The 16,118-nt window shown below is 37.8% G+C and overlaps 1 protein-coding gene across 3 annotated transcripts in view; it reads right to left on the bottom strand.

Moving 5' to 3' along the window:
- Positions 1–16,118, bottom strand: part of thbs2a (thrombospondin 2a) — a 93,948-nt gene that overhangs the window by 54,966 nt on the left and 22,864 nt on the right. For all 3 annotated transcript variants that reach the window (XM_028821005.2, XM_028821004.2, XM_028821006.2), the window contains exons 8-10: positions 15,231–15,401; positions 3,316–3,492; positions 1,793–1,966 (exon numbers count right to left, since the gene is read on the bottom strand). In XM_028821005.2, coding sequence (XP_028676838.1) covers positions 1,793–1,966; positions 3,316–3,492; positions 15,231–15,401 — 522 coding nt within the window. The remainder of the gene's footprint in view (positions 1–1,792; positions 1,967–3,315; positions 3,493–15,230; positions 15,402–16,118) is intronic.

Here is a 16,118-nt window from a genome sequence, read left to right on the forward strand (position 1 = left end):
ACAATTTGGGAAAAGGGTTACTTGGGGAGCAGCAAAGCCATTAATATGAGGTGCAAGTCAGGAAATAGGGGCCATTTTATTATTATAATACTCATGCAAAACCTATAGAGTTGCTAATTAGCTTAAACTGTACATATTTTTGATGTAGGAGGAAACCACAATTCAGAGGAAAACTGTCCAGGACAGGAAGATGATATGCAGACTAATGCCTGGGTCTGAAATTGTCGAGCATTAATGCAATCCACAGTATTAAAAATATATAAGTAAGCACCCTTTCCTCATACTAATATTTATTCTAATATCTGTCCACATTGTCAGTTTTAAATCAAACCATGTCAGTTGGGGTGTTATAGCAATGTGGCACTGAAGCTTTACGAAGTTTGTGCTGCTAGACACACAAGGCATTGCATTTCTTCACTTGTCCCAGGATTTACTAATAATGCTAACAATGAAAAGGCACTCCAGGGTTTTCCTAACAGATTTACACATGAAGAAAAATGTATGAATAATAGTATCCACGCAGGAGGTGTAGTAGTAGCACTGCTGACTCGCAGTAAGGACATCATGGGTTCACGTCCCTGGCCTTCCCTGCATGGAGAGTGCTTTGAGTAGTGAGAAAGGTTCTATATAAATGTAAAGAATATTATTATATTTATGACAGATTTTCTCTTTAATATGAAAATATACTTTAGGGTAATTTAAGCTAACCTTATATTTTTTTAACTATTCATCCCCAAGCCACCGCCCTAAACCTCAAATCTTATTAAACACCCAGCCAGTTACAGAGACATATCTGAACAAATCAAGTCTGTCCTTGCCTGCTATTCTGTAAGATTTCTAGCCCTGTTCAGCTGGAATTTTATGTCTCAAGAAGTTTAGAGTTCAGCTTTTCTTTCTAAGCTGGGATAAGTGTTTCAGAAAAATTGTGGGTGGAGTGGAGCGACTAATTGTTTAGCCTGACAGATAATTGGATTCATTCTCTAAAGGGGAATCTCAGAAATGTTCTTGGACCACACCTTTGAGACTGAGCCAGAGCCTGCTGTAGGAATTGTCAGGCATCATCTGAGGATTTAGTCGCTGCCCTATATTGGTGACTGCAGACATACTGTCAATGTACTTAACCCGCAGTTAATGGCTAGTGCTGACAGTTTAAACAGCTGAAGGTTTAGGAAAGGGAAACTGTAGTGGAATTAAATGATTTGTTGAGTTGCTAAATGTCATTATTTCTGTCCTCTCTGCCAAGCAGCATGAAGAAAAGAGAAGTCCGAGTGCAAAAGCTGCCATGAGTTCAAAATCGAGTTGACACCGGCTCACTAAAAGTACACGACTCTCCCCTTTATAATATATTCGTTGAACTTTAAAATCTAACAGTCTTTCAATGGCAGAAAGGTTGTCATTTAATTGGTTATTGATATAGTTAAAAATTTTAAAAAATATTAAAAATATATTAGTAAGCACCCTTTCCTAATACTAATATTTATCCTAGTATCTGTCCACATTGTCAATTTTCATTTGAGCCATATTAGTTGGGGTGTTATAGTGATGTGGCACTGAAGCTTTACAAAGTTTGTGCTGCTAGACACACTCAAGGCATTGCATTTCTTCACTTGATTTCCCCAGCAAAACTTCACTTTTTTTTTGTAAATTTGCATGTGTACTAGAGCAATAGAATCATTTTGATGAGAACAGGAAACAAAATTCGTAAACCCAAGTCCCTTAATTTCTCCAAAATGATATCAAGTTGAGTTTTGAAAGTCCCCAAAGAAAACCGTAAGAAAATGAGATAACATACCAATAGGACAGTCTTTCTTGTTACATATTTCACTATCTTTGTCCTCTCCCAAACACTTTTTGCCTCCATACTGTGGCAGGGGGCTGTTGCAGATTCTGGACCGTCCCCTCAGACCTCCTCCACATGTAGCAGAACAGGTAGCCCATGGTGACCAGGGGCCCCAGCCTCCATCAACTATGAAGCAAAGCCAGAAATTAGTCAGTCTGAATTATGAGTTCACAGTAAAACTATTAGAGATGGTGTTAAGGTTTACATACAGTACATGAACAAATAATGCTGCACCTCCTGAAAATACATATATAATTAAGCTAGTTAAATAAATACTTTTTTTATTAAGCATCACCTTCTTTAGTAAAGAGATTGGTTCTTTATCAGAAACAAATATAAAAAATAGTTGATAATATAAACCAAACCCAGACAATGATTCAATTTTTTCCAGAAAGAACAGAATTATTTTTCAGCTTATTATAAGTAAAGATTTTTAAAATGTTTTTCACACATAGTGGTTGCTTAAGTGTAATGCATTAACAGCACTTTTAAAGTATGTCAATAAAATAATATTGCATACAAACTACTAGTATGGTTTATTTTGGAGCTGGCTGCAAACTAACTTTAGGTTAGAATATTTCTAGAACTGTTTAATCTTCCTGTTCCAGTACAAACCGTAAACTCCCTATTATTTCTGATAATCATAATGAAAGCCGAAGAAGCTAACAGCTTGTTTTGATTCTTCTCCTGGACCACCATTTTACACATATGATGCAATGAGCTCATCAGCCTAATAGAGATGCGTTTTAGTAAGCAATGCCATAAGGTCAGTCTTAACAACCATCATTTCCATAATACGTTCAGAACCACTACAGTTCGATTTAATCAAATACATAAGATGAGTTTTTGATTCAAAATGAATGGCAAGGTCTTTATTGGGTACAGTGCCTTTGGCTCCTCTTTCACAGGGAACTATGCCATACCACAACTTAGGTAACTCAAGCGATACTATATAGACAGAACATTTTTCTCTGATTTTCATTTTCTGTAAGAATTTTTTATGGATGGTAAAATAATCTGATATTTATTTTTTTTTTAAACCTGGCAGGATCTAATCAATAACTTTTTAGAATAAGCATTTATATTGGGGAAAAGGATTCTCTCCCCTCTTTTCTACTCTTAAAGTTTTACTTTGGCTGTTGGCCTTCCTCTCTTTCTCAAGGGTGAGGGCTGAATTGATATTAGTTTTGTCAAGTTTGAGTCATTTGTATGGAATGCTACTTGCTTTTAATAAATTCAATAAAAAAGAAAATTGGACAGACACGGTATAGTTTTCCCTTTAACAAAAAGAATATAAACAATACACATTGTTTTTATAGAGTACCTCATAGTGATTTGCATTATCATAAAAACAACAAATACACAACAAAGTAAAACAAACAATTGATGAAAATATTAAGAGGAGACAAGAAGTATATTTCCCTTTTTACTCATATGAGATTTCCTTCATTGAATTTTTAAAGCCGTGCACTTACTGGGACAGGGTTCCGCTTCACAACGTTGAGTCTCTCTCCCGCTGCCTTCACAGTCCTTGCCTCCGAGCTGTGGAACAGGAGAATTGCACAGACGTATGCGTGTAATGATGCCTTCACCACAGGTGACAGAGCACGGAGACCATGGGGACCAGTGACTCCAACCTCCATCCTGTCGAACTGCATTTAAACAACAAGGAGATACTTATGACGGTGTCAATAGAAGGAAATGTAAGAGTCTTTTGGGGTACAATGCCAAGACAAAAGACAGTGGGGAAAACCTAAATATTGTTCTAACAAGCGGACATCAAAGAAGCAGGAGCTTACTTGATTGTTACAGGGAAAACAAAATCAATTCAAGTAGTGGTGTCATGTGGTTTCTTCACCTGTTGAGGCAGTGTCGTCAGTCACACTGGTAACTCAATGTGAGGCTAATATTTTCTAATTATACCTTAAATTATAGGATTTAAGCAGTGTGTGAAATACCCTTTGGTAATCATGGTGGATTGTTAGCTGATTGCTGAAATCTCACTCTGGTTCTATGGAATATACAGTGGATCCCTCATATACATGAATTCTGCGGTTTCAGTTATCTGGAAATTACTGAGGCCCCAAAATATTCAATGGATAATTCCAGAAACAAATAATTGTTTCATTGCATCTGCAAAAAATACAGCATGTGCTGGCAGTGCACTAGGTTGGGGGGTGCCTATTTGTCTGATGTCATTTCCACTGCATTGAAACTTCAAGTACAGTATAAACCAGCCTTTAGCATCTACCATAATTGCTTTCTATGTTTGTTACCACAGTTTCACAGTATTGTTGTGAAAATAACCTTTAATTTGCTTAATAATGGCCCCAAAGTACCAAAGTATATGTAAGGGATGCAGGCAGTTCTTTAGAGCCTAAGAAAATCAGTGAACAGCATTCAACCAGTGAAAACAATGAAGAACAATGAAGAACAGAGACATTGATGAGTAACCACAATATGCAAAGACATTTTTTAAAAAATAAATATAAAAATGTAATGGAAAAATGTGTTTAAAGTCTGTGTGTGTGTGCAAGATATTTTTCATTGTTCCACTGTCCCTTGAGGGTTAAACTAAAACATCAGAATTCTGTTCATTCAAGAAAAAAAAGAAAGAGAGAGAGAGTGAGTACAAGTATAATAATGCACAATATGTTTTATTATTTTTTTAATTTTAGTAATGTCTTATTGCACTTAAACTTTATCATAAGTATGTATGTAAATGAAAAATGACTGGTGTACAGAATAGGGTTTGCTATTTATCATGGTAGGTCTTGGAACGTATCACCAATGGATATGAAGGTTCTACCGTACAATATATCTGCTACGAAGAGTGTTATCTTTTAGAACCTGCATATTTTAAGTAAATAATTCACATCATACATAGATACTCACTTTTCAGACAAAAGTCACATTACCTTGCACTGGAACTTCTACTTTTTGCTACAAACACACACTTAGATGTTGTGTGTTAAAGGCTACAGCAGCTTCACCCTAATCCTTTTCCTTCAGCTTATGGTTGATTAATTATACACCAAAGGCTTTCCAGCGTACTCCTACTGGCTGATGGAATTTGTATGCCTATCAGTAAATGCTGCCAAAGGTTCATCACAATAATAGGCTTGTCCTCATACAGACAACATCCTTAAATAAACTTTGCCACAATCACTCAATTGCTGCTTTATGATAATACAAACTTCATCTTGTCCCAATTGCTTAATGTTTAACTTTTAGGCAAGCATCCTCTTCTGAAATGATTTTCGAGAATTCATGTCATGTGCCCATTTCATGTAGCTACACCCACACAATTGTACGAGAGTGTTCGCCAACCCATCTCAGTAATTTTTTGTGCTTTTGATTGGCTAATAAAAAAGGCATTAAGTCAATTCAGGACATGCGGAAGTGTTAACCCTCAGGACGCTTTTAGAAAAAGCCATGTGGCACTGACTGATAACCTAGAACAGATTCTGACTATCAGTAATTTATAAACTTAAATGTATTTATTTTTTTTTAATCAGATTAATTTCTGAGAAACGCATCACTAAACATAGATGAAAATAATCATGATGCAATTATTTGATAAAATGATTCACTTTAAGTAAGTTTATGATTGTAATTTTTTGGTAGGTGATGGCCTAACACTCAGTGTACAAAAGGCAACTGATTACTCAAAATTTAGCACAATGAACTTCCTATTAACTACTGTATAGTTAGCTTCAAACTAAGTAGGCCCTACTTTTAGGTTTTGTTTTGGTTTATTGAACTCCTTTCTGCCTTCAACTACTGATTTCTCTCTTGGCATTGGATTTTGGTTACCTGCTCTTTTGTTTCTTTTTGTTATGTCCCAAGCTTGAACTCTCACTACAGTTCTTGTCTCATGTCAATCATCTACTGGCTGTATGCTCATTTTTTAGTATAATCCTCGGAATTGGTGTCATTCATAACACTAAGAATTCACTGTTGGTATGCAACATTTTCCGTCAGTGTTTGAAAAAAGAGTGCCATGTTAAATTTGTCATAGCAATTTTCTATCTATTGTCATAGGGAGTGTTTTGCAAGCTTCTTTCTGAACATTCAAGTGGCCAGGTAATGGGTGGTATTGTTCAGTGCAAGAGCATATTTAAAAGCTGAAAATAAGTTTTTACTTCTTAACTATCATGTAGTGCATAGAATCCCATTGCTAGTTTCTTCATGTTTTTATTACAAGTTACAAAAACAATCCCGCATGACATTCAGAAATTAAATGCAGTGATCCCCCACCTATCACAGAAGTTACATTCCAGACCCATCAGCGATAGGTGAAAATCCGCGATATAGAAAGACCATATAAATAAACATTTTTTTATAGTTTAAGCCTTGAAATACCCCTCCCACATGCTTTAAACACATGTAAACTTATTAAAACACACTTTGTGCATCATACAGACCAATTTCACTCCTGAATAATGATGTTAAGATACTCTCAAAAATTCTAGCTAGAAGGATGGAGAAAGTGCTGCCCTCGGTAATATCACAAGAGCAAACTGGATTTATTAAAGGCCGACACCTATCTTCCAATCTCCGACACTTGTTTAATGTTATATATTCACCAGCAAAATCAAACACCCCAGAGATATTACTATCATTAGACGCAGAAAAAGCATTTGATATGATTGAATGGAACTACCTTTTCACTGCATTGGAGAAATTTGGGTTTGGCCCGAATATTTGTGCATGGATCAAACTACTGTATACCAATCCAGAAGCTTCAGTTTGTATTAATAACATTTGCTCAGACTACTTTAAGCTAGAACGTGGTACCAGACAAGGATGTCCCTTGTCGCCACTGTTGTTTGCAATCGCTATTGAACCACTGGCGGTTCACTGCCGAAATTCTTATCAGATAAAGGGGATTGTCAGAGAAGGACTGGAACAGAAAATTTCTCTATATGCAGATGATAAGGTCTTATATATATCAGACCCAGAAAACATTGTCCCTGCTGTTTTAACAGCACTAACAGAATTTCAAAAGATATCTGGTCTTAGAATTAATCTGAATAAACGTATACTCTTTCCAGTGAATTCACAAGCATATAATATTAGATTAGACACCCTACCTTTTACCATAGCAGATCAGTTTAAATACCTAGGGGTAAACATCACAAGTAAACATAAAGCTCTTTATCAACAAAATTTTGCCGTCTGTATGGAAAAAATTAAGCAAGACTTGCATAGATGGTCAACCCTTCATCTCACTCTAGCCGGAAGAATTAACATTGTTAAGATGAATATCCTTCCTAAACTTCTCTTTTTATTTCAAAACATTCCAATATACAGTAATCCCTCCTCCATCGCGGGGGTTGCGTTCCAGAGCCACCCGCGAAATAAGAAAATCCGCGAAGTAGAAACCATATGTTTATATGGTTATTTTTATATTGTCATGCTTGGGTCACAGATTTGCGCAGAAACACAGGAGGTTGTAGAGAGACAGGAACGTTATTCAAACACTGCAAACAAACATTTGTCTCTTTTTCAAAAGTTTAAACTGTGCTCCATGACAAGACAGAGATGACAGTTCCGTCTCACAATTAAAAGAATGCAAACATATCTTCCTCTTCAAAGGAGTGCGCGTCAGGAGCAGAGCATGTCAGAGAGATAGAGAAAAGCAAACAAATCAATAGGGCTGTTTGGCTTTTAAGTATGCGAAGCACCGCGGCACAGAGCTGTTGAAGGCGGCAGCTCACACCCCCTCCGTCAGGAGCAGACAAAGAGAGAGAGAGACAGAGTTTGTTTTTCAATCAAAAATCAATACGTGCCCTTCGAGGTTTTAAGTATGCGAAGCACCGTGCAGCATGTCGCTTCAGGAAGCAGCTGCACAGAAGGTAGCAACGTGAAGATAATCTTTAAGCATTTTTAGATGAGCGTCGGTATCATCTAGGTGTGCGAACAGCCCCCCTGCTCAATCCCCCTACGTCAGGATCAGAGAAAGTCAGCGCAAGAGAGAGAGAGAGAAAAGTAAGTTGGGTAGCTTCTCAGCCATCTGCCAATAGCGTCCCTTGTATGAAATCAACTGGGCAAACCAACTGAGGAAGCATGTACCAGAAATTAAAAGACCCATTGTCCGCAGAAATCCGCGAACCAGCAAAAAATCCGCGATATATATTTAAATATGCTTACATATAAAATCCGCGATGGAGTGAAGCCGCGAAAGGTGAAGCACGATATAGCGAGGGATTACTGTATATCAATAAATCGTTTTTTAAACAGTTAGATTCAACAATAACCTCATTCATTTGGAACTCAAAACACCCACGTATCCGAAGAGCAACCCTACAAAGACCTCAGGCAGAAGGTGGCATGGCTTTACCTAATTTTCAGTTTTATTACTGGGCAGCAAACAATACAAGCCATAAAAACCTGGACACAAATAAATGAACATACACAGGCTTGGTCCGCAATAGAAGTAAAATCCTGTAGTACTTCTTTATACTCCTTGCTCTGCTCTCCAATAAATGCAAGTTATCGCAAATATACTAATAACCCAATTGTGCTTTACTCACTCAGAATATGGAACCAAATTAGAAAGCATTATAAGATGGAAAATCTTTTATCAGTGGCACCTCTGCAAGAGAACCACCTCTTTCAACCTTCGCAAGTATATCCAGTTTTTAATATCTGGAAAAGTTTTGGGAATAAAATGCTCAGAGATCTTTATATAGACAACATATTTACATCTTTTGAACAATTACGCTCAAAATTCAACCTCCCAGCTACACATTTCTTTCACTATCTTCAAATTAGAAATTTTGTTAAACAGAAATTGCCGATTTCCCCCACCTCGCACCTTCCACAATGCTGGAAAAGATACTGCTCAATTTCGAGGAATTAAACAATATTTCCGCATTATATAAAATCTTATTAGAGTCCCTACCTTTCAAAGATCCAAGAGGACATTGGGAAGAAGATCTCTTAATATATCAGAAAAGGAGTGGAAGGTAGCAAAGTAGAGAATTCACTCGAGTTCTATATGCGCAAAGCATAGAATTATTCAACTAAAAATTATATATCGAGCTCATCTGTCTCGCTTAAAATTGTCCAAAATGTTTCCAGGGCAGGATCCAACCTGCGAACGCTGCAACCAAGCTCCTGCCTCACTGGGTTACATGTTTTGGGCCTGCACCAAACTAACATCATTTTGACCCAAAAATTTTAAGTGCCTTTCAGACAGCCTTGGGGTCACAATCCCTCCTAACCCATTAACAGCTGTGTTTGGTGTTCTTCCAGACGGACTTGAATTGGAGAAGGACAAGCAAACGGTGATTGCATTCACTACACTTTTGGCACACAGACTTATTCTGTTAAATTGGAAGAATCCTAATTCTCCTCTGATAAGTCAGTGGGAAACCGATGTTTTATATTATTTGAAATTGGAAAAAATCAAATTCTCAGTTAGAGGATCTGTACAACATTTTTTGAAAACCTGGCAGGATTTAATCAGTATTATTTTAGAATAAGAGAAATAACTATTACCGCATTTAAATCCCTTCTCCATCTCATATTTACATATATATTTACTTCTCCCTTTCTTTTGTTTAATGTTGCCTTATTAAAAAGCCCTAAGCAATTTTCCTTTAGCTAAGCTCTCCTTCTCAGGGGTGGGGTTTGATTTGTCTTCAATTTTGTTGGGTTATAAATTGATCTATTTGTATGGAATGATTACAATGAAAATTAATAAAATAAAAATATATTAAAAAAAAAAAAAAAACTTTGTAAACACATATGATATGTGGATGTCAGGCTAAGAATATGAGTAACATCTCTCTATTATAAAAGAAAAATCTTGGCAGGGAGACCAGGGAGATGAGGCTTGATCTTCTCAGAAGACAATTTGATATCCCGCGAGAGACATTTTAACGTCACGCAAGACAAGGCAGTGAGACAGAAGGACAGCTGCTGTACAGAATGTTAAATGATCGACGCGCAGAGCAACAAGCAGAACAGGCATCTTGGCAGAAGCAGCACAAAGCCAGTAGCTGATCCGTCCGCTTCTCCTTAGCATGAGTTCGGCTCCCCCCCCCCCTTCACAATGTGAGCGGGGGAGACACGAAGTGGCAGGAGTGACGCGCACCTCCGGGGGGGTTGAGCGAAGCGATCGAGACCAGATCATCTCGGAGAGACACTTTGATGACACACACGACTAGACATTACAACCTTAGGAAGCAAAACCCATGAGACGGTGACTTTTGCACGTCACGTCCTACTTACAAATAATTTAAAACAAGTTCACTGACATCTAACCTAGCAGTTGTTGGAATGCTTTTGGTAGACACACTTCAGGTGCTCCCAGCTCTTAAAACAATGACAAGCAGAGCACGCAGCTTGCCAGCAGCAGCTGCAGCAAGCCAGCAGATGATCCAAACACTTCTGCTTAGCGTGAGTTCAGCCATCACACCCCTAACCCCTTTAGAACGCTATCGGCAGAGACGTGAAGTGGCAAAAGGACAGCTGCTGTACAGGCTTTTAAGTGATTGACACAAAGCGCGACAAGCACATCACACAGCTGGCCAGCAGCAAGACACCAGCTGAACCAATCGCATCTCTTTAGCATGCGTTCAGACCCCCCCCTTCACAACGGAAGCAGTGTTATAAGTCCCGTGAGAAAGAGATTTAACCCACGCCTGGGGCAGGAAATAAAGGACAAATATTGTTTTTACAAAAGTTTTAAAGTAAAAATGAAAATAATGCATATGTAACAATTCCAATGAAAATAACAATCTCTTTAAATTGTTTATCCGGTAAACCAAACCCGGGGGTGGGGGAGTGAAGCGAGCAGGGGTGGAGCCCCCTAGTAATAATAATAATAAATCCACAATGTAGCGGGGGCGCGATAGCTGAACCACGATATAGCAGGGGATCACTATATACAAATCTGCCTCATGCATAAGGATGATTAATAAGAAGAACTGTTCAATCAGTACCACAGTTACAATTTAATCCTTTGCTAGTTGAGACTTCTCAAATATTGGCTTAGTAAAAAAAAAAAAAAAAAAGATTAAGATAAAAACATCATATTTCAATCAGTCACACACGTGCCATCAAAAGCAACAGTTAAGCCACCAATGGTACAACTGATGCCATGAAGGTATCAGTACTCCTTGTTAGGCTCTGAGATGTTATTTTTATTTAAACAGCACACATTCGAATCTCCTCAAAATGCTAAAACTAGACATTCTTCTCTCTTCATGGTGAAATGAAAAATTAAAAATATAGTTATTGGTTCAAGAGAAACTTTATGTGTGGATAAGCAGACGAGTAGATGGACATGGTGATGACATAAGCTTGTTCTTGTTTGTTTGTTTTACTATGCCTATTTAAAAGAAGGAAAACAGTAATTGTTACTAGTATTTTATTCTTCAGTTATGGGAGGCGCTGGCAGGTGGTGCCAATACAACTGGGCAATCAGGACTGGAGCATATGGTCTTCCTTCATCTTAATCTTTCTTAAGTTCTTAGGTAATTTTTGTTAATTTCTACATGAAAGTATTTCCATAAAGGAAACAAAATCTAAACCTTTACGTCCGGCAGTTTACCCAGAATCTACCTTTAGAAGACTTCTGGCACTGAAACAAATCTCTATTATGGCCGGTCTGCTGCAAGCCAGCTGGCTCTAACACTCTTAAACTTGTGCACGAATAGGTGAGGTAGAGCAGTCTAATTAAAAAAGAATGTCCGCAAGGGGAATACTCTAGGAACAAAAAGCACTATGAGCAATTTACTCTCAGATAGTTTCCGTATTTTTGTACTTCTGTATAAACAGGTTTTGTGCAGAATTCAAATCAGAGATAAACAGGATTTTACAACTACATTCTACAGTATGATCTTTGCCAAGGTTTACTCAGGCCTTTACTCTTTCAAATCCAAAACAAGATCTGCTATATTTTTCAGCTCTTTTCTCACATGGAAATGTATCCCAAATGGGAAAGAAATAAGCCAGTAGTTGTAGAGTCTACACTCAGCAAATCCCTTTGCATGGAAGCCTTTATTACACAATGTATTGTAGCTGCCCATAAAACCAGAGGTTAGCTACTAGCAGCCACTATGGATCTTGCCCCATACTGTTGTTGCTTTTAATAAGCCCTTTTTGTTTCTTCTCCAACTGGCTGGGTCTCATTATTGATTTTCCCAGTTGTATCAGTTGATAAAACATGGCAGAGGATGTGAAAACTATTTCATATTTTCCCTTTTCGAAAAAAAAAATTTACATGATTTCATCCTAGATATGCACAGTGTTAAAATGGGGTGAATGTTTGGCTTTAAGCTCTTTTATTTCTTGAAATTCTGAACTGCTTTGTGTTTTAACTACTGCTGTCAAGGCAACATTAAGTCACACCAAAACAACTTGTTTTTTTTCCCCATGAGTTGCTACCCTCCATCCCCGCCAATTTATTTCTATTATATCAAACAGAAGTGACCTAGCAGCTATTGCTCCCCATCATTGTTTTTAGACTATCATACTTGGTTGCTCCAAGTGAAATCCATTAGATATCTTGAAAGCATTGTGATCCACTGATAACTTTTCTCACTTTTCATATACTGTATAATGGCTTGTAGGCCCACTGTAATGGCTTGCTGCACTCTACAACTGCTGTTCCACACCAAGTGCAAAGAAACAACAGCTTAAAGGTTTATTTATATAAGATGATATAGTGTCCACTGTCACACATGTGTATTTAGGGGACATCATCATCGATACCATTTGAAGCAAAGAGGTGGCACTGCCACTGATCACCTCTCCTTAATTACCCACAATTCCGATGCTTGGCCACTGGGAGACCTGTCACCCAGTTCCACTTCTGGCAAGAAACTTCAACACTTCCAGGTGGCTGACACAGAAGCCACAGAAGTCGTTTATTCAGTGGGCAAGCTGTTGTTGAAGAAGGCAGAGTGATCTCAATGAACCTTTGATTTGCTTTTCACCTGGAGTCGCTTATTACCCATGTGTACTTAAATGGCGTGACAATCTGGTACCTCAAATCTTTTGGTGACTAAAGTTTCTTCCTTTTACACCTCACACAACATTAATTTTTTATGTATTTTCATACATTTAAACATCTCTCCTAGAATTGTGACTCTTGCTTGGTTATGAAGAGCCTGCATACCTCAGTGATCTTTATGCTATTGTTGCTTGGACAATCCCTAATGAATCCTCATGAAGCCTGGAGTCAAGCCTTAGAGTGATATTCATTGAAGCTCCTATTGGCCAAATGACTCTTGGAGCATGGTTAGCCATGGTCTCAAAAATCTGTATGCAATCATCATTAATGCTTACCACTCACAAGGCAAGGAGTGAGAGTCAAATGAAAAGTCAGTTAGATGATAGGCAAGAGGTGGACACAGGCATGGTAATTTCATGACAATAGAAATTGGCTCTTGGGAGTTAGAATGTAACTCCTCTGGTGGGGAAGGAGCTGAAATTATGTACAGGGGTTAAAAAAATAAAGGCTAGATATTAGCTGGTATCACACACGTGCGATTAGGAGGCAGTCAAAGAGCCTAAAGGTGAGTGAACTATCATGAGATATGGGTCTGTCACATGGTACTTACCTGGATCTCTTCTTTCCACAGAAAACCAGAAGAAAAATAATTGCCTCAACTTCCAGGTATCAATATGGCCGCGACAACGTCACTTCCGGTCATCCTCAATGACATCACGTCCGGTTCTTTCAGGTCATGTCACTTCCGGCTCACTATGATGACGTTACGTCCGGTTCCTGTTTCTAACGTCACTTCACGCCAACCATTTCCTGTTCCCATAATCCTTTCTTGTATAAAACCACCATTGTCTCAAAAGTAAAACTGTCAATTGTGCTTTCAACTTAAGACTTTTGATCTGTTTTTTCATATATTGTCTTAGGGCAATATACGGGGACGGTCCCCAAACCTTTTTTCTTGTCTCACGACTTGTTTTTCACGGGATAAACTTCCACACTGGATAGTTAGACCTTTGACTATCTACCTTATTGAATCTGGAACCAAACTTCTCAGTCTAGGGTGGTCTCTTTCATCCACTTTTAAATTCTGAGAGGAAAACTGAATTTTATTTGTGAGTATGCACTGAAGAACTATTCAGAGTGTTTGGCCTTTTAGAGACACTAAATTTGGTGTTTGTAATGCTACCCTCAACTGATTACTAAGAGATCTCAATTCTGACCTTTGAAAATGACACAGAACCTGGAGAGGTGTGACATGGAGGAATGGCCCGCCTGATCTAAATCCAAACGGTGACTTGTTGTGGCAGTTCTAGGTCAGTCATGAACTGTCTGGGTTGAGTACCATGTTCAAAAACAACGTCTCTCATACAGTAAGTGTACCTATAGTGTCAGAGTACCTTGATCTAAAGGTAAATTATAACATTTTTAGTCGTGTCATGTGATCTGAGATCATATGTTCAGGACACTCAGGTAATAAGGACTGCTGAATGGTCAATGATCACCACCTAGTAGTGAGCTTGCTCCATATGATCTCCAGATTTGACAGAGATGTCATCATAGGCCACAAACGGGAGATACTGCCCAATCTGTTCTCGTCAGTGGTTGGGAAACAATGATTTTAGGTGAAGAAATTGTTGAGAGGTGAAAGGAATTTTTTGAAGAGCTTCTAAACATGGTGGATAATTTATTCCATGTGTCTATTGCTCCGTGTATGAAGAAACATTTTCAACATTTGTGCGAAATCAGGACTTAAATTTCCAAACATTTCCTCCTGCTCTTGTTTTTATGGGCATCAGGCACATGTTCCAATACAGAGAATTTACTAGACTCTAACTCCACCAGCCTAGACATTTTTTATCCTGTTCACAAAGTTCTTCTCTTCTTTTACCCTGTCCCTGGCCATGCTGTTCGATTAGATGAAGCTCATCAACACACTGTTGCATGGCCCTTATTAACACTAAAATGTGCTCAAGTGCTTTACAAAAGACTGACACTAACAGTTATCTTGGTCAACAAAGCCAAGAGAACAGAAGTAGTCAGGTGCCCACTTTAACTAAATTGCTGCACTCAGCAAGGGAAATTCACATACAAGAATCAACAAATACTGTATATTCAGTGTAATGAATGCCCAGCCTTTGTATTTCCTTATGTAGTCAATCCAATGGAAATCATGTGATCTTTCTTGGCATACCTTAGAATACAGACATCACTGTGTCATTGTGTTGTTTTGTTGTCATTGCATAAGTCTGTATGAAGAGACAATGTTACGTGTATATTGAAAGAGACTAATTCATGAAAAGATTCCTCTCTAGCACCCACTACTCCTAGGCTACACTATTGCATGATGCATGAGAAAATGGATGTATAAGCAACTAGTCAAGAATAATAATCTCTAAAAATTAATATTAACATCGAACTTACTGCGGCTGTCACATTTTCCAAGGCTGCATTTTCTTGTTTGGATGGAAGGTCCATCACAAGGGTTGCTCGTTGCATCACATGACCTTCCTCTCTGCTGAGTACCAGTACCACAGGTCACTGTGCATTCAGTCCATTCTGCCCATGGTGACCAACCATCTTCACTGTCCTTGGCTTTAAAGAAAAAGAACTAAAATTTAAATAGAGGTGAGGGTGTGGATTTATTTTACATTAAGATGCCCCTGTTATTTTCCACATTCTTCATCATTTGGGTTCATGCTCAGCTGAAACTTATTTGCTGCTGAACAGTACTGTTTCAAATTATAAAACAATATAATTAACTGTTGTCTTATGCACAAAATATTGTTAATATACAATACTGAGCAAATTAACTAATAATAGAGTAGCCTTTATCTAGACCCGTTAATCTTACCTATTTTCTTAGAAACATAAGGGAGCTGTAGTTTGTGCCTTGTGCTGCCATGAATAACTTGTTCTTATTTAAATGATTTAAACATGATATTTATAAAAGTTCTAGCCAAATGAAATAGAGGGCTTTTATGAATGTCACTCATTTCCATGTGTTCATATTATTCCAAAGACATGAACAGTTACGTTAAAAATAACTAGAAACAAGTGTGTAGGGACAGAAACCTTCCTAGGTAATAAAACCTTAAAATACTGATCTTTTAATTAACATTTTAGGAAAATTTATTGGATTAGGAAATCTGAGATGATAATAAAAACAACCAAGTCTCCTATTATTTCCAGATTTTTCACTATGTGCTTGTCTAACCACTTATGCGTCCACAGTAGATTTCCAGGTGTTTGCTAAATGTGATGCTAAGTAAATATAAAATGTCTTTAATATTGTACAGTACATACAGTATG

Source organism: Erpetoichthys calabaricus, chromosome 15 (assembly GCF_900747795.2).
Source record: "Erpetoichthys calabaricus chromosome 15, fErpCal1.3, whole genome shotgun sequence".
NCBI lineage: Eukaryota > Metazoa > Chordata > Cladistia > Polypteriformes > Polypteridae > Erpetoichthys > Erpetoichthys calabaricus.